Source organism: Echeneis naucrates, chromosome 24 (genome assembly GCF_900963305.1).
Source record: "Echeneis naucrates chromosome 24, fEcheNa1.1, whole genome shotgun sequence".
Lineage (NCBI taxonomy): Eukaryota > Metazoa > Chordata > Actinopteri > Carangiformes > Echeneidae > Echeneis > Echeneis naucrates.
The window spans coordinates 19,145,318-19,163,522 of record NC_042534.1 but is presented as its reverse complement, the minus strand read 5'-3'; the positions used below and the strand labels follow the sequence as shown (position 1 = coordinate 19,163,522).

The window sequence follows — 18,205 nt, the reverse complement described above, 5'->3', positions numbered from 1 at the left end:
GGAGGAAGCTGTAATCCAATGACGACGTTGACCTTATCAAGTGAATGAGGTCATTAATTCGTTGGACATAGCTGGGTTAAATAAACATTTATTCATACACTCTTTGACAAAATTAGCTCTTTTTAAAAAAATACTCTCAGAAATATTACTTACATATTCATAATTGAATTACGTTGGCTTTCCGTTAAAGATTGTTTTCAGGGGACTGTTTCACCCAAGGTTTTGCCAAAGGAACATCCTGCTGGATCACCTCTCCCCACTGCCCAGCATTTCTTTCAGTTCCTTTAAGAATGACTTCTGTTCATGATGACTAATGATAATAATTTAAACATTATCATTATGATTTCTGGACCTGTGATGGACTGGCAATGTGTCCGGGGTGATTCCGCCGGTAACGGTAATCGTCAATAATATCAGACATATCATAGACAAAAGATAAATTTTTATTTATTTATTTTACGTTTATTCAGCACAGTGTTGCCGACACAATGAAAAAGGGAGAAGGTGTATTAAATGTACAATAACTACTCCAAAGACCACTCAGTAACTGGTCAAGACAACAGGCATATGACAAGGACCACAAGACAGACCAATGAGGAGCTGATTGGATCAGGACCAGTATCTTTAGCGCCCCTAGTGGCAGTAACAATTTGTCCGTGCTGTGGCGTTACTGTCACGAAGACACAAAGACCAACATAATTGATAATCCAACTACGACTAATAATAACAATTTAAACAGGATTAATGTTTAAATAATAATATTACGCATCGGCCATGGTCTCATATATCGATCGACTTTGTCACAGGGTTGCCTCCCTCAGAGGGTAAGACAGTGGTCCTCACAGTCATTGACCATTTTTCTAAAATGGCCCATTTTATTGCCCTGCCTAAACTGCCCTCTGCCCGGGAAACGGGGGAGGCAGTTCTGTTTCCATGGTCTTCCCCAGGATGTTGTGTTGGACAGGGGTCCCCAATTCACCTCGCGTTTCTGGAAAGAATTCTGCAGGCTAATTGGCGCATCTGTTTGTCTCTCTTCTGGCTTCCACCCACAGACCAATGGCCAGACACAGAGATACAACCAGGAGATGGAGACAGCTCTGCGGTGTATCACCTCCCAGAATCCTTCCAGTTGGTCCCGGCAGCTCCTCTGGGTGGAGTATGCCCACAACTCGCTCCCAGTGGCATCCACGGGCATGTCATCCTTCCAGTGTGTCTACGGCTACAAGTCTCCGCTGTTTCCTGATGTTGAGGGGCAGGTTTCCGTCCCGTCAGCCCAAGCTCTGGTTCGCCTCACCTGGAAGAGAGCCTGGGCAAACCTGCTGCGCACCACTGCAGGATACCAAAGAGCGGCTAACCGGCATCGTACTCCAGCTCCTCCCTATTGTGCAGGACAAAAGGCTGGCTCTCCACCCGTGACTTAACTATTCAGGGGGAGTGCTATAAACTGGGTCTCAGATTTGTGGGCCCATTCTCCAGGATCATCAGCCCAGCTGCTGTTTGTCTTCACCTCCCTTGCACTATGAAGATCCATCCCACGTTTCATGTATCCAGGGTGAAACCTGTCAGGACAATGCACGGGCAAAACTCGCTGCTACACACATAAAGGACTACTGTTTCATTTAAATTCAGTTTCAATCAAATAAATGAGTTTTATGATGCTAGCTTAGCAGCTAAATGCAGAGCATCACAACACACGTCTTACCAGTTCAGTAGTTATTGTAGTTTTGCCGGGACTTTGGACTGACGTCACAAATGCATCACTTGTGTGTCCCACTAATTAACCCCCCCCGTGCTACACAGTAAGGAGGAACCATCAAAAATATCAAAACTTCATTAACAGTATAAAACAATGTATAACAATTCTAAAATTACAATAAAGGGCAATTACACTAATAATATGGATACCACAGCATTAAAGGTTTTGAGGAAGTTCATAAAATAAAATAAACAAATATACAATAAGATAAAAAATAACTTGCCTACACAGGGGTAAGTTCATATTAAGATATGGGGGACCAGTAATTATAGAATGAAATACCCGGAACAGAACCTTATAACTGAATATGGTTAAAGAGAAGTAGCTGAATCTTGGATCATTGCCATTATGTGGGTCGGAAGCATCATATGATAACAGATTTTCTCACTTTCCATCGATGTCTGTTTTTTTTTTTTTTTTTCTGAGCTTATGGCGTGGTAATTTAGCAGCAACAATGTGATCTTTCAGCCAGGGGCAGTTGTTTGACTAAAGTTGCAGACTCTTTAGAATAGACCATCATAAAATAATGTCAATCAAATTGATTTCAGTATTGGACAGAAAGATAAGGCAATTAAAATATTCTGAAAAATCGCACATTCACTATCGGAGAAATAAATCACTGCAAGGGAATGTAAAACCATATATACATAGAGAAAGAAGATCTGGGAAAGGTTAAAGATGTGGAAAGTCAAAAGGCATCCAATTACAATAGCAAATGCGCATGCACGAATCCAACTTCCTGTGTACGCAGAGTTCTACCGTAATTGCAATAATAGACACCAACCAAGAGTATCGAAGCTTCCGTTACTCTTACGGTGAGGAGCTGCCTCTTCTGGATTCAGACTGTCCTCGGTTCGTGCGTCCTCCCGTGCCGTGCTGGCAATGCTGGTGGAGAGTCTGAAGAAGCTTGCATCCCCTTCTCAGAGGACGCTGTCTTAGAGTGCACAGGCTTGTTTGAAAAGAGATAGTGCTCAGAGATGGATTGCTTTTGAGGCCTCCTCCAGTGCTTTCTGCTGGTTTGCACCATAAGGGCCTGAATAATGCGGTCGTCGCGTTTTCAAAATCTGGCCTTGTTTTTAGCCTTTTGTCCTCCGATCGCTCTGTTTTTAATATAAAAGTTACCCAGCTCAGAATGTGGTTCAGAGGAGAGCACGAGGATGGATATGAGTCCAACAAAACAGGTAGGATAACGGTATGCATGATGCCGAGGGTGAGAGTGAACCGAATGTAGTGAGTTGTGTGTTTTAAGGCACAGAGCAGCTGCAGCGGAGGAGTTCCATAGAAGCAGATGCTTCTGACAGTGAGCTGTAAACTTGCATGAAATCGTCCTCAGAATAATTCTGGGTTCATCAGGTGATCCATCTGATCACAGACTCTTGGTAAAAAGGAGCAATTTTCTACGGTTTATCGCTAAGGATTACCGGTGGCGGGCGGTTAAATCAATACACAAATTATTAGTATTCGTATTTATTTATATAAGAGATGCTGCCAAATACGCCAATATTGCTGACTTAAACAACAGTCCAAGTGACGTATCAAAGGAACCCTAACCCAGTCTGAGACAGCAGATCAAAATGTGCTATAAGTAATCTGATACAGTAGGTAATGCACCAGTCCGAATCGCCAGTTGCTGCCTTGGTGAACACTGTCAATGCACCACACTCGAAATTATTAATTCAATGTCATATGGATGCTATGATACAGTGTTCCCACCTGCAATTAAACTTTTTCCTGCTGATCTGGTGTCTGACAGCTATTGTCCAATGTGGACACAAATTTGGTGTTTCCAGGTTAAGGGCAAAACAAAAGATAGTGTTACCAGGCTATTTCAAATATTTTGTTATATCCTTTGTGCATGCATATGGTCCACAGTGTTGTAAGACTCAAAGTACATGCAAAGGGGATCAACCAGCTTGAATATCATTAACAGAAGGAAAATGCATCATTATTTGGAGGAGAGACTTGATTGGGAGGTAAAATAAACTCTCCCATCTGATGCTGACATCCTTACAATATTATATATTGAAATTATTGATATATATATATATATATATATATATCAATTTATTGTTTCCAGTTCAATAACTTACAACATAGACAAGAAGCAAATGTAGCATTCTGGTAAGATAAACATAGCCCCCTCCTTCATGTACATGAGACTAATGCACAGATGCATAGGGGAGCTGTGGCAAAAATTGATCCAGGTTCAACTATCCTGTATGTGTTTCTCAACATTATACAGTAAGGGGATGTGTTGATGTGATTCAAGGCTTACATATGGGAACACCTGTGTACTGCCCTCGCAGTGCGTATGCTGGTGCACAACTAGACAGTCAGCTAACTAAAGGAAGTCCTTCAATAAAACAAGAGATTTCGACTTCTTCTTCCTTTAATGAAGTTTTCTTTCCTCACCGTAAAACTGAAAATTATTACAGATAAAAACAAATTGTTAAATACTGTAGGCTAAAGTTAACAGAGTACGTTAACAACATAAACGAAATCTTCATACACTGTCATACTTACAAATAATTCTTTTCCCAGGCAAGAGCGTAAAAAACACATCAACAATCTGCTGTCTGCTTGCTCCTTAGCTAACTCAAGTAAAACGGCACATGAACACAGAAAAACACACGTAGCTGGAAAATAAAGGTGAAGAGCGATCACACTGACGCGTTTTTTCCGAACCAAAAAACAGAGCACTCACTCCGACGCGGTTTTGTAACAACCAAGAATATATATACTTTTTAAACTTTTACCTGTTATTATTATTAACTTATTTAACTTGAATACATTTTAACATCCTTAACATTTTAAGGCAGCACACTCCCCGCTTGATATAATCACATTATATCACTCCAGATATAAACACATTTAAAGGGAAATGTCTTCTTACGACAATATAGAATTCTTTCACTGAGTCTCTGAAAGAAGGACTACGACCTCTGAGACTGGCCTCAAAAACACTCTGGCTGTCCCGTCCTTCACAATCCGCACCTCTACTTTGCGGACTTTGTTGTCACTGCTTGGCAAAACCTTGACAATTAGTCCCATTGGCCATTCATTCCTGTGGGCCTGGCTGTCTTTCAGCAAGACAACATCTCCTTCTTTGACATTCGGTTTGTCTGTTGTCCACTTTCTGCGGCTCTGTAGTGTAGACAGATATTCTCCCTTCCATCTTTTCCAAAATGTGTCAGCAAGACACTGGACTTGTTTCCACTGCTTGCCATACAACTGAGCTGTGCCAAAGTTTCCACAAGGGGCTGAAACTGCACTCATCTTCTGAGTAATGAGCATCGCTGGGGTTAGCACCATAGGCATATCTGGGTCAGTGGATATGGTCACAAGAGGTCTTGCGTTCATGATTGCCATGACTTCTGCCATGAAAGTGCTCAGGACTTCATGTGTGAGACGTGTTGGTCCTGTTTGAAGCAACATTGCATCCAGGATGCGTCTGGCAACTCCAATGAGCCTTTCCCAGGAGCCACCCATGTGGGAAGCATGAGGGGGATTAAAAACCCAGGAGCAGCCTTTCTCCTGGAGGTACTTCCTGACTGTTGTGTCGTCTGTATTTATGTTCAGTTCTTTACATGCTCCTACAAAATTAGTCCCTCTGTCAGACCGTAGAAGTTTAGCTGGACCACGAATGGAGAAAAACCTCCGGAGAGCGTTGATAAAACTGTCTGTTGACATGGTTTCAATCAGCTCGATATGCACTGCTCTGGTTGACATGCACGTAAACAGCACAGCCCAGCGTTTGCTGTCTGCATATCCTCCTCTTGTCCGGCGTGTCATGATGGACCACGGCCCAAAGACGTCGAGGCCAACAGTGGTGAACGGAGGCTCAGGAATAAGTCGGTCGGCAGGTAGATCGGCCATCTTCTGGTCCTCCAACCTCCCTCGCAGTCTGCGGCAGGTAACACATTTGTGAATGACAGCTGACACCAGACGCTTGCTCCCAATTATCCACCATCCAGCTGCTCTTATAGCTCCCTCTGTAATGTGTCGCCCTTGGTGAGCTACTTGTTCATGAAAGTGTCTCACAAGTAGTGTGGCAATGTGATGAATGTGTGGAATGATCAGTGGGTGTTTTTCTTCTTTTGACAGGTCAGCACAAGAAAGACGGCCTCCAACACGGAGCAGACCATCTTCATCCACGATTGGACTGAGCTTTTTGAGTGTGCTTTGTTTGGGGAATGCCTGTCCACCTTCAAGACATTTCAGTTCCTTCTTAAAGACACTGTGCTGCACAGAGCGGATAATCACAGTTTTGGCTTGTAGAAGCTCGCTCACGCTGGACTCATCTCCGAAACACTTCCATCCTTTCCTTTCAGCCTTGTCTGACTTTCTTTTGAAGGATGCTGCAACGTGAATGAGTCTGGCTATGGTGTGACAAAGTGTTCTCCAGCTTGAGCATCGCTCGAAGTGTTGTGCGCCCAACTGAGACTCTGATGCCTTGGTTGCTAGAGTAGTAGCCTCTGGACGAATCTCATCATCAGCTTCAGGCTCAATGAGGGCGAAGATACTACATTCGGATGTCTCCGCTGCCTTGTCATGATAGAGAAAAGCTGGCCCTGAGAACCAGCTGCTGTGTTGGAGTTGGCATGCCGGCATAAACCTGGTTGCATGATCAGCTGGATTCAGAGCTGTTGGCACATAGTACCACTGGTTGGGGTGAGTAGATCTCCTGATCCGAGTTACCCGGTTGGAAACATAGAGGTAAAACCTTCTTGTGGAGTTATGAATGTAGCCAAGAACGATCTTGCTGTCAGTGAAGAACTTTACAGTGTCTATCTCGATGTCCATCTCATCACTGATCAGCTCGTATAGTTCAACAGCCAGCACAGCTGCGCAGAGCTCCAGGCGTGGAACAGTGTGGGCAGGACGAGGAGCTAACTTCGATTTCCCCATGACAAATCCGACCTGATATTGTCCCTCAGTGTCTGCAGCTCTCAGGTAGGCCACCGCTCCTATGGCTATTGTGGAAGCATCTGAGAAGATGCACAGTTCCTTTGTCTGTGTTGAAGACAGTGAAGCTGGTATGTAGCACCTCTTAATATGCAAGTCTTCAAGAGCCTTTAAAGAGTCTCGCCATAAGTTCCATTCTGCCTCCTTTTGTGGGAGAAGAGGAGCATCCCACTCACTCTGATCAGATGACAACTCTCGGACGAGTGCTTTCCCTTGCATTGTTATTGGAGCTACAAAGCCCAAGGGGTCGTACAAACTATTGACTGTCGACAACACACCTCTTCGTGTGTATGGCTTTTCTTCGCTGGACACCACGTAAGTAAAGCTGTCTGTCTCTAAGTTCCAGGAGAGGCCCAGACTCCTCTGAAGAGGGAGGGGATCCATTTCGAGATCCAGATCCTTAAGATCCTTGGCACGGTCCTCTACTGGAAGTGCTTCCATGACCTGGCTACTGTTCGATGCCACCTTGTGCAGTCGCAGGTTGGATTCTGCCAACATCTCTTTGGTTCGTGTGAGGAGATCTATAGCTTCTTCAGGTGTGGCAACTGAGGTGAGTCCATCATCCACGTAAAACTGCCTTTCAACATACTGTCTTGCATCCGAACCGTGTTCTTGTTCACCTTTTTGCGCTGCTCGTCTCATGCAGTAGATGGCTACAGCAGGTGAAGGGCTGTTTCCAAAAACATGGACCTTCATCCTATACTCGACCACATTCTTGCTGATGTCATTATCTTCATACCAGAGATACCGAAGATAATCCCTGTCCTCCTCTCGAACGACGAAGCAATAAAACATTTGCTCTACATCTGCTGTAAGAGCTACAGGTTTTTTACGAAACCGCAGGAGAACTCCCAGCAGAGTATTGTTCAAGTCTGGTCCACTAAGGAGGACATCATTGAGTGAGGTTCCATCACATTCAGCGCTTGAATCAAAGACAACGCGTATCTGGTCGCGTTTTTTAGGGTGATACACACCAAAGGTTGGTAAGTACCAGTGTTCTTTCCCTTTGTCCAGAGGCAGTGCAAGCTCAGCTTGATCATTGTCCAACATCTTCTGCATGAACTTGCTATAATGCTCTCTCATTTCTGGCTTTTTCTCCAAGGTTCTCCGAAGTGAGCAGAGACGTTTCAAAGCTTGCTCCCTGTTGCTTGAAAGGCGTCGTCTTGGAGCACGGAAGGGTAGAGGAGCCACCCAGCTATTTTCCTCATTTTGGTAGACTTCTGCATCCATGATAGCTAGGAAGGCTTTATCCTCTACAGACAGTGCTAATTTGTTGTCATCTTTGGACCTGTCAAACACAGAACACCCTAGTTTGTCTGTACTCACATGGAGACTTGTGTTTATCTCACAAGCAGGGAAGGTTGTACTGTGATGTTGTGTTGTACCACCGTAGTCTTCCTTCACATGGATACTGTTAGGACATGGTCTAAGGAAGGATACACGGCCGTTGTTCATGATGTTTGCCTTGTAAACGTTCACCTCTGAAGGCTTATGAACTGTACCCAAGCACACATCTCCCACAATGACCCAACCTAGGTCTAGCCGCTGTGCATAAGGCGCGTTGTGGGGCCCGTTGATTTGGTCACGTACCTTGTGCACTCTGAGGATGTCTCTCCCTAAGAGCAGGAGGATTGGTGCATCTTGGTCCACAGGTGAAATTTTACTGGCGACTGGTCGCAGGTGGGGGTGATGGTGTGCGACCTCTGGGGAGGGGATTTCTGTCCTGTCATCTGGCACCATGTCACACTCTATTAAGGGGGGTAAGGGAAGCTTCACTTTCCCATCCATGGACTCAATGATGAAATTAGCAGCTCTCCTACCTGAAGTCTCTAATTTCCCAGCACAGGTTTTCAGGGTGTAAGGGGTCGAGCTAGTTTTCACTTCAAAAAGACTGAAAAACTCTGTCTTGGCGAGGGACTTATTACTTTGTTCGTCCAGCACTGCATACATCTTGATCGCATTTTCTTCTCTACCTTCAGGATATGTTTTCACCAAGCAGATTTTGGAGCAAGACCGTGAACCGTCTGCATTTCCACAAACCTCTGTACACTTGGAGGTGACTGACGAAGGTGGGCTTTCATTTTGCTCCCCGCTTTCATCTCTGTCATCCACCGAACTCTGTGTGGTCACAAGGGGAGGACCTGGGTGCAGAGCTGCAATGTGTTTGTCACTGTTACATTCAAGACACTTGACAGTCATTTTACAATCTTTTGCCATGTGTTGAGTAGATCCACAACATCTATAACAGATACGATTCTCCCTGAGATATGTTTTGCGTTCTTCTAGAGTTTTGTTTCGAAAGAGCTTGCATTTTTTCAATGGGTGGGGCTTCTTATGAATTGGACACTGACGATCAGGTTCTTCCATTTTCTTTGAAGCAGGACTGGCCTGGATGCCTGATGATTCTGCAGGGATGTCAGTTTTATGTACAGCCACAGACCCTTTACTGCTGTACTTTGTAGGCCTTTCAGTCCTGGAGGAGACATGACTGCTGAAGGGGGTTATAATGAAGCTCGGATCATTTTTTATCTTTGCCTGTTGTTCGACAAACCTTGAGAAGATAGAGAAGGGAGGAAAGGCCACTCTGTAATCCTCTTTGTACTTGCTTCCAAAGCTGATCCATCTTTCTTGAAGGTTATAAGGGAGCTTTTCCACTATTTGCCTCACCCCACGAGCTGTATCCAAATATGTGAGCCCTGGAAGCGCACCATCTTGCTTAGCACACTCCAGTTCGATGAGAATGTCACTCAGCTCTCTAAGTTTAACAGTGTCTCTATTGGTCAGCCTTGGGAAGTTCTCAATCTTTTTAAACAGTGCGTCTTCAATGACCTCAGGAGTCCCATAACACTCCTCGAGACGTTGCCAAACCATCGCAGCGCCTGCAGCAGGATTGAGAACGTGAACTGCACGAATCCTCTTCGCCTGTTCTGACGATTCAGCTCCCAGCCATTTGGTTAACAAGTCCAGCTCTTCCCTGGCTGAAAGATTCAAGTCCTTTGTGGAACTTAGAAAGGAGGCTTTCCATGCCCAATAGTTTTCTGGTTTGTCATCAAATTTCAGAAGACCAGCACTCACCATTTCTCTCCTGATGAGATATCTTGCAAAGTCTTGTGCCCCTGTAGGCTCAGGTAAGTACTCTCTCTCTGGGTTAGCTGTGTGATGAGTACCATGAGGGTAAGTGTCACTCGGCCCTTTGTTCCATAATGGCTCTTTTTTTTTTATATCTTGGTACAATGGCTGTGTGTTTCTTGCGATGTCATGGAAAACACCAGGCTTAATGTCAAGTGTTTCTTGTTTATCTGTTTTCCTCTCACGTGTCTCCACAACTTCAGGTTCCAAAGGCTGTCCCTGCATGAACATGTCTGAGTGTTGTTGGATGTACTCACTAGTACGTTGAACTGTACTGAGGGGTTCTTCTTCGATATCTGGAAGCTGGCTGCGCTCCCCGCCTTCAACCTCGACTTCCTCAAAGGCAGAAGCCTCAGCTTTAGCTGCAGCAGCAGCTCTTCGACACTGGAGGAGATGGAGATCAGCGTCGAAGCTAGCCTTTTGCTTCAGCAGGTTTGCTTCCAGTTCAGCTTTCTGCTTCATCATTTCAGCCTCTCTTTCGGCGAAGGCTATCTGAGCCTGTGCCGCTTTCGCCTTAGCATAGGCTTTTGTGGCTGAAGAGGACGTTGATGAATATCTAGTGGATGCTCTAGATGACTGTGACTTAGCATCATGCGCTTGGAGAATCACCTTCTTCTTGGTGGCTTGATCTCCAACCTTTGTTTGCTGTTCTTCACCAGTTGCTTCTTGCTGTGTGGTGGTATCTTCTTTAAGATAATGTTTTCCTGAGCGTAGACTCATATTTGCTGAATATTGTGTTTTGCTGCTTGAGCCCGCCGTGTAATATATTTTTTTACTGTACTGCCCTCGCAGTGCGTATGCTGGTGCACAACTAGACAGTCAGCTAACTAAAGGAAGTCCTTCAATAAAACAAGAGATTTCGACTTCTTCTTCCTTTAATGAAGTTTTCTTTCCTCACCGTAAAACTGAAAATTATTACAGATAAAAACAAATTGTTAAATACTGTAGGCTAAAGTTAACAGAGTACGTTAACAACATAAACGAAATCTTCATACACTGTCATACTTACAAATAATTCTTTTCCCAGGCAAGAGCGTAAAAAACACATCAACAATCTGCTGTCTGCTTGCTCCTTAGCTAACTCAAGTAAAACGGCACATGAACACAGAAAAACACACGTAGCTGGAAAATAAAGGTGAAGAGCGATCACACTGACGCGTTTTTTCCGAACCAAAAAACAGAGCACTCACTCCGACGCGGTTTTGTAACAACCAAGAATATATATACTTTTTAAACTTTTACCTGTTATTATTATTAACTTATTTAACTTGAATACATTTTAACATCCTTAACATTTTAAGGCAGCACAACCTGAGATCCTGTTGAAGCCAGGATCACTCTATTCATCATTATATGACACAGGGCTTGTATGTTGCAAAGTTCAACACACCAGGTGGTGCTCTTCAGGTAATATTGTGCTTATTATTAGTGCACTCAAACACTATCCAGGTGCCATTGCAATCAAGTCTCAGTCATGGGGATGACATTTTAGTAAAATGTAATACTTCCTGTTGGAGACAACTCACGCTCAGACAGTTTGAGAAACACCATGTTAAAAAATGAGATTTAATTCATTTACTCCTGGGTCACTTGTGGATCAATTGTCAATCACACTTTGAGATCTCAAGTGGTTCAGCAACCTTTTTCAGAGCATTGTAACTCACCAAAGACCTTAACACAGACTATAAAAACTATAAATTCAAATTCAGCTATGATAAGATGTCTATACCTGTAGCTGAATAATGGACTTGTAAAACTGTTGTGTAGGCTCTGGTAGTGGTGGCTCTCCAGGATGGGTCCCTGGCCTCGAATCAACCTGGCAGAGTAATCCCCCTGGCCCTGGGAATACTGTCTATGGTGCACGCCGACACAGCACTGTATCTGACAGTGGTGACACTGGCATTGGCACTTACTACTCTGACAGTGTGGAAGGTAAGATGCTGCTGCAGACTTTTCACTACAGACAGAGCTGCTGCTGTGTCTCCTGCATTTCTTACAACCAAGACTGATTTTTTTTTTTTTGGCAGTTCTGCACTGATATTTCACACAAAAAGTCCTGTTCTTATTCTCCTTGTACTCTTTGGGCTAGTTACTTACTAATTTACGTTATTTACGTTATTTACATTTATTTACAGACCCTTTCAATGTTGTCCTTCCTAAGTCAGTACTCAGTCCTCACTAGAGACAAAGTGAGAAAAGGTTGTATGCCAATGAATTTTAAAAAGTAAAAAAAAGTGAAATGTTACATTGGCAGAAGTAAAACACTTTACTCCACTTGATTGCATATGTTTTCTACTCCTGGACTACAGTCCATCTGTACTAATCTCAGCAGGTTGTCGCAGATGTGGACAGTTACACACCTGACTGTGTGAAGGTCAGTCACCTGATGGTGACTCTGAGCTCTGGAGATCCCGAGCAGATGTGGGGAAACAAGAGAAATCCCTTTCCATACCATTAGACAGTTGTCATGTTTTTCCTTGTTGCAAATGAAAAATACTGTTATTTTAACAGGTATGTTGACATTGTTCTGCTGATAATTATGATGTTTGATATTAGTCATAAATGTTGTCTATATGCCTTCTTTCAGACGACTCCAGTTCTAGTACCACACCCTTGCCTTGCCAGCCACTGTCCCAGCATCTCTTGAGTCAGGATGATGATGGCATCCCAACTGTCCATGTCATGTCGTCCCCATGTTCTTCACCCAATGCCAGTTTTAGAGGCCCATCCTCACCCAGCAGTACGGGCCATTGGAACAGGTCCTGTCAACTGGTGACACCTTCCATATCTCACCTGGGTACATCTAGTTGTCTGGACATGAAGGACCAGCAGCCCATCCGGAGGTGGTCCTCTCTGACCAAGTTGTCATCTGGAACTGATAAGAGCTCTAGCAGGACATTCGGCTATCAATACAACCCAGATTCGCATGGCTCACTGGATAGAGGTCTGCTATATGGGTACAGAAAGGATCCCCTTGGTTCAAACATGGATCTTTATCTCCCTCTGTCATCCTCCTTGCTTAGCCATTGCTTGCTGCAACGCTCACCCGGTGCTGGCCCCTGTTACCAGTATATAGGCACCAGCAGATCCACTGGTTTGGACAAAGGCTTGCCCCTTTCCTCAAGTCTGTCCTCACCAGTAAGAAAAAACTGTTTAGACATGGACTATAGTGCTACACCAAAAGCTAAACTATGTTGGGGAGGGGAACAAGTTTTTAGCCCAAAACAAGCTGACCCACCACTGGGTCTCCACACTGACAGAAGGTCCCCAATTCAGCCTGCAGTCCGTACCCAGATGTGGCTGACTCAGCAAATGGAGTGTAGACCCAAAGCAGAGCATGCAAGTGAAATTGGCATAGAAGGCTGTGGAGGGGATCTGTCTTTGCCGTGGCAAAAGGGACATCATCAGCAAGGAGCTGGTCTTAACCAGGTGAGGAGAAAAGAGAGAAAGGGAATAACATAAGAATCACTATGTTGATCAGAAAAAAATCACAAAACTCATCAAACAAAAAATAAAGTTAAAAAAATTTTAGTTTAATGTGTCTTGACTACAGTACAGGTCAAAGGTTTGGACACACCTTCTCATTCAAATGAACAGGGTTAAAAAAAGTGTGTCCTCACTTTTGGCCTGTACTGTACGTTGGGGGGTTAGGGTTAACCCTAACCCTAACCCTAACACCACAGGCATCAGTAGTGCCAGATCAGCTGATTGGAACTGGTTTGTTTCAGTTGAAGGACTACTCAGAGCATTGCACTAAAAGCTTGTCACTAATGTTTTCTCATAAATTGGCTTCATAAAGCTAACATCAACTTCAATGAGAAGAATCCAGACCAGGAGGCAGAGTGGCAGTATAACACTCTTTTCTGTGCCTCAGTCAGAGCGGTTGCCTGCCCAGAACAGAATAGAACCAATGTCTGTAGAAAGTATGTCAGTCCCCAAACCTCCTAAAAGTAAACAGAAGAGGAGCAAAAACGATAACTCAATTGCTTGGGTTTGGTCTCCGGGCCTGGGGCCTTTCTGTGTGGAGTTTACATGTTCTCCCCATGCTTGTCTTGATTGGTGACTTTAAATTGTCCATAGGTCTGGATGTGAGTGTGAGTGGTTGTTTGTCTCTGTACGTTTTTCCTGTAATGGACCCCGTCCTCGCCCAGTGTTCGTATAAAACAAGTCTCTAGGACAGCCTTCTTTCCCCTATGGAATATTGCAAAGACCGGAAACATCCTGTCACAAAAGGACGCACAAAAACTAGTCCATGCATTTGTAATCTCTAGACTAGCCTACTGTAAATTATTACGATCAGGATGCCTCAACAAATCTCTATAAAACCTTCAGCTGATTTGGAACGCTGCTGCATGAATATTAACAGGAACTAGAAAAAGAGATCACATGGCTCCTGTGCTAGCTTCTCTTCATTGGCTCCCATTAAATAGAATGTAAAATCTGTTTAAATTCTTTTCCCCAAAGCTTAAAGCTTAATGACCAAGCTCATATTTCCTTATTGTCCCAGGATGTCACTTCTCTCTCTGGATGGAGGTTTACTTGTGGTTCTTACAGTCTCCAAGAGTAAATCAGGAGGCAGATCTTTCAGATGTTTCAACTATTAGGCTCCTCTTCTATTGAATCAACTCCCAGTATTCAGACAGTCGACTCTGTTGCAGCTTTCAAGATCAGGCTTAAAATCATCCTTTATAACGAAGCTTAAGTTAAATGAAGTTGAATTACTCTTTTTCTCTTAGTTTTGCTGCTATATGCCTAGCATGCCAGGGTTGGACTGAGTACCCCTCTCTCTCCCTCCCTCCCTCTCTCCGACTCTCTGTGGCTCTCTTTCTTTTTCTCTCTCCTTCATGCATGTACATTTTAAAATTACGTTTCTAACTTTGTTTCTTCGCGCAGTCTGTGTTTTGTCCCTCCTGTCCTTTCTCTTCCTGTCCTAGCCCTACAGGTGCTGACTCATCTCTGCTCCATGTTCTCTCTCAATGCCTGCTGCTGCAAGAGTTACTTTAGTTATCATTAAACACTACTACTCACTTCCCATTGTAACCTCTTCTTCTCCCCTACTGCTAATATTTACTAGTGTACATTTAGAACTAAGACTGCAAACACGGTATGTTTTAAAGGTATCCATTTTAAATACTTCAGCAGTGTTCTATAACATTCAATCTCTCATTCTGTGTGTTTATTCCGAGATTCTGACAGAGACAGCTCTTGCTGTCAATCCTCTGGTGAAGTTAAAAGAAGGGCTTCTGAGACAGAGGGAACTGGAGATAGACAGGTACAGCAAAAACATCTACACGCAAACATAGAACAAATATATTCCTTGACAATGTTGAAGTGTATAATGCAACATCACAGATTCCCTTCTCCTAAATGACCATCCACTTGAATCAGCACATCAAAATTAGTGTTGACACAAGCAGTGTCGACTCATTTGAAACCTCTATGGAGGAGAATTTATTGCACAGTTGTGGACTGTATCTGTTGGGCCTAAATCCAGAGGGCAAACCAGGAAATGAAGATAATCGTACCAAAAGGACAAAGGACATAACATTAATTTTCACTCATGCTGTCTTGCTTCAGGGCCTTTCTCCTGCTCAATTACATTGCTAAAAAAATTAAATGCTAGCTTACCTTAACATAAAAATGTCAAACCCTAACCCTAATGAATGCAATCAGTTTCCAGCACAACACAAAAGCTGTGTTTAATTTAATCGTTTAGATAGATGTGCATGGAGAGGAGGGGCTATTCAAACCATATCAGTTGCCAGTTTGCATGTGCCAACTAGTTGCCAACTAGTTGCCAACTAGTCTTTGTTCTTCATCAGATGCAACATTTCTTTTGTCTACTATTCACTACTATTCCGGGTGTCGGATGTTGGAAAGAGAAATACCGAAGCTCAGTCCCTTGCTGTCCTCAGTCGCGATCCCTCGCCAAGTTCCTCTATCTCCGGTGATTCGATCTCCAATTGCTAATGTTCTCTTTGACATGAGTAAAGCAAATTCCCCCGAACTTCCCTAACATTATGAACAATTGTTAGGGTGTGTTTCTTGCATACAACCAAAGAAGCCATGAAACATGAAATTTCTGGCATTTTCCATTAAGAAAAATAAGTTATCTCACTTGTTGCGGTTTGTCCATCCTTGATGACAACAGTATTCACTATAGCCTCACCTTTGACCTCTGGGTCATTCATTCATTCATTCATTCATCTTCTACCGCTTATCCATTTCCTGGTCGCAGGGGGTGCTGGAGCAAATCCCAGTTTACAATAGACAAGGGTTGGGGTACGAGTGATGGGAATTCCGGCTCTCTAAAAAGAGCCGGTTCTTTTTGCTCGGCTCACTAAAAAGAGTCAGCTCCTTTGGCTCTCAAGTGGCTTCTCAGATTTTTTTCTGCTTAAATCAGTTTATTACCATAAATAATGTAAAATTATATGTAAAATGAATCACTAAATATAAGAAACATACACTATATCAAATGTTCATTCTTCATATAGCTTATTATACTCAACATGTAGCAACATGAGTGCTACAAAAAATAAATGATAAAATACAAAAACAAATACTGATCTCAATTAGACAAAAGGTCTGTTCATAAACTCATTAAAGTGGACACAAACAGCTAAGACAACCTTTCAGAACCTCAGGTTGCATCATGCAGCCAAAACTTATCATATTACATGTGATGGAGAAGCTGAAATAATAGGGATGAGATCAGCAATCTTTACTGTAACATGCAGTGGTTTTATTGCAGGCTTCAAATTTGCCGGGTTAAAACGACAGTGCGGTTAATGGAATAATTTCATAAATCAAATGAAACAGCCTTATATTAAAAATCATAAAGTCACAGCACTACCTCAAATCTGACCTAACTTTTTTGCTGGTTGGGGTGAGAGTGGCCTGCATGGCCAGTGCCAACCTGTCTCAACCCAATCTGCCGAGGGAAGGGAGGTTTCTGCTCCGGCGATTAGGCGCTTGGTGCTCAGTCATCAGGTATTGTGGATCAGGTTTCTCTTCCCTTTTTCTCTGGCAGGGAGAGTGGAGGCTCACCATGGCCAATTTTGGATTGGAGACGGCTTCTCTGATTTCTACACCACTTATTTGCTGATCTGTCGTTTGTTCTTTCTTCATCAGATGCAACTAGTCTTTGTTCTTCATCAGATGCAACATTTCTTTTGTCTACTATTCACTACTATTCCGGGTGTCGGATGTTGGAAAGAGAAATACCGAAGCTCAGTCCCTTGCTGTCCTCAGTCGCGATCCCTCGCCAAGTTCCTCTATCTCCGGTGATTCGATCTCCAATTGCTAATGTTCTCTTTGACATGAGTAAAGCAAATTCCCCCGAACTTCCCTAACATTACCTTTTTATACAGGACATCGCTCCTTCCACACCAAGCAGTATAAATCACCAACCATTTTTATCATTCCCTTGTTTGTTCACCATACTGTTTAGTCTATTCTGATCAGGCAAGTTAGGTACTTTTCTACTAGCTCAGATCTGTTCCATCAAAAGTTACCCTTTTGAGGAGGCCATCTGGTTATACTTATGCATTTATCAACCCATACTTTTCCATTAACAACATTTTTCCATTATTCATCAGCTTAGCCTAACTTGGTTACCATTTCACAATCACAGTATCAAAATTTTTCGTGCGTGCATTATTAACTTCATTACATTTTAACGTATTACGGTGATTTTTATCCTTATCATCTATTATTATTTTTGCCTTTATTTGATAACATCATTGCTATTGTTATTCACACAGACATACAATGCCGTATTTCTTCTGAACTCACAGTTCCTTAGTGGCCTTTGTGTGTTTAGAGTGTCCAGTCTCAGTAGGGGCAATCCCCTGGGGTCTCAAACTCACTGTTTTAACCCGGTGCTACTCAAAAATACAAAAAGAACAAAATAAATCCATAACAACAACACAATAACATTAACATTAAGACCCGGGGCTGGGTCCTTTCTGTTTCTGTTTGCATGTTCTCCCTGTGTCTTTGTGGGTTTCCTCTGGGTACTCTGGTTTCCTCCCACCATCTAAAGACTGGTGACTCTAAATTGTCTGCAGGAATGAGTGTGAGTGCGAGTGGTTGTTTGTCTCTGTGTGTTGGTCCTGCTATGGACTGGCGAGCTGTGAAGGGTGAAGATGAATGAATGCATGTATAAAGGTATTTATTATGACTCGTAAGCTGTTTAGGGGATGAGGGGAGGTAACAATAATAATAAACCCAGGAAGAATAATGGTGGGGGAAACAAAGGATGATTATAGAACAAAAATTAATTTATTTATTTTAAACGTCTCAACTTAAGGCGGTCAAATTGATTTAACAACAATCGAGGAAAACAAATTACAA

General features: G+C 43.1%; 1 protein-coding gene across 5 annotated transcripts in view; it reads left to right on the top strand.

The window, feature by feature from the left end:
* Nucleotides 1-2,562: 2,562 nt before the first annotated feature.
* cep85l (centrosomal protein 85L) overlaps nucleotides 2,563-18,205 on the top strand; it is a 31,085-nt gene continuing 15,442 nt past the window's right edge. For 2 of the 5 annotated variants that reach the window (XM_029496286.1, XM_029496285.1), the window contains exons 1-4: nucleotides 2,563-2,937; nucleotides 11,618-11,782; nucleotides 12,438-13,279; nucleotides 15,037-15,122. In XM_029496286.1, the coding sequence (XP_029352146.1) occupies nucleotides 2,889-2,937; nucleotides 11,618-11,782; nucleotides 12,438-13,279; nucleotides 15,037-15,122 (1,142 nt within the window). In that variant the 5' untranslated portion in view covers nucleotides 2,563-2,888. Of the gene's footprint in view, nucleotides 2,938-9,584; nucleotides 10,283-11,617; nucleotides 11,783-12,437; nucleotides 13,280-15,036; nucleotides 15,123-18,205 lie in introns of those variants that run through there. The other 3 variants (XM_029496287.1, XM_029496284.1, XM_029496288.1) reach the window with 2 other exon arrangements.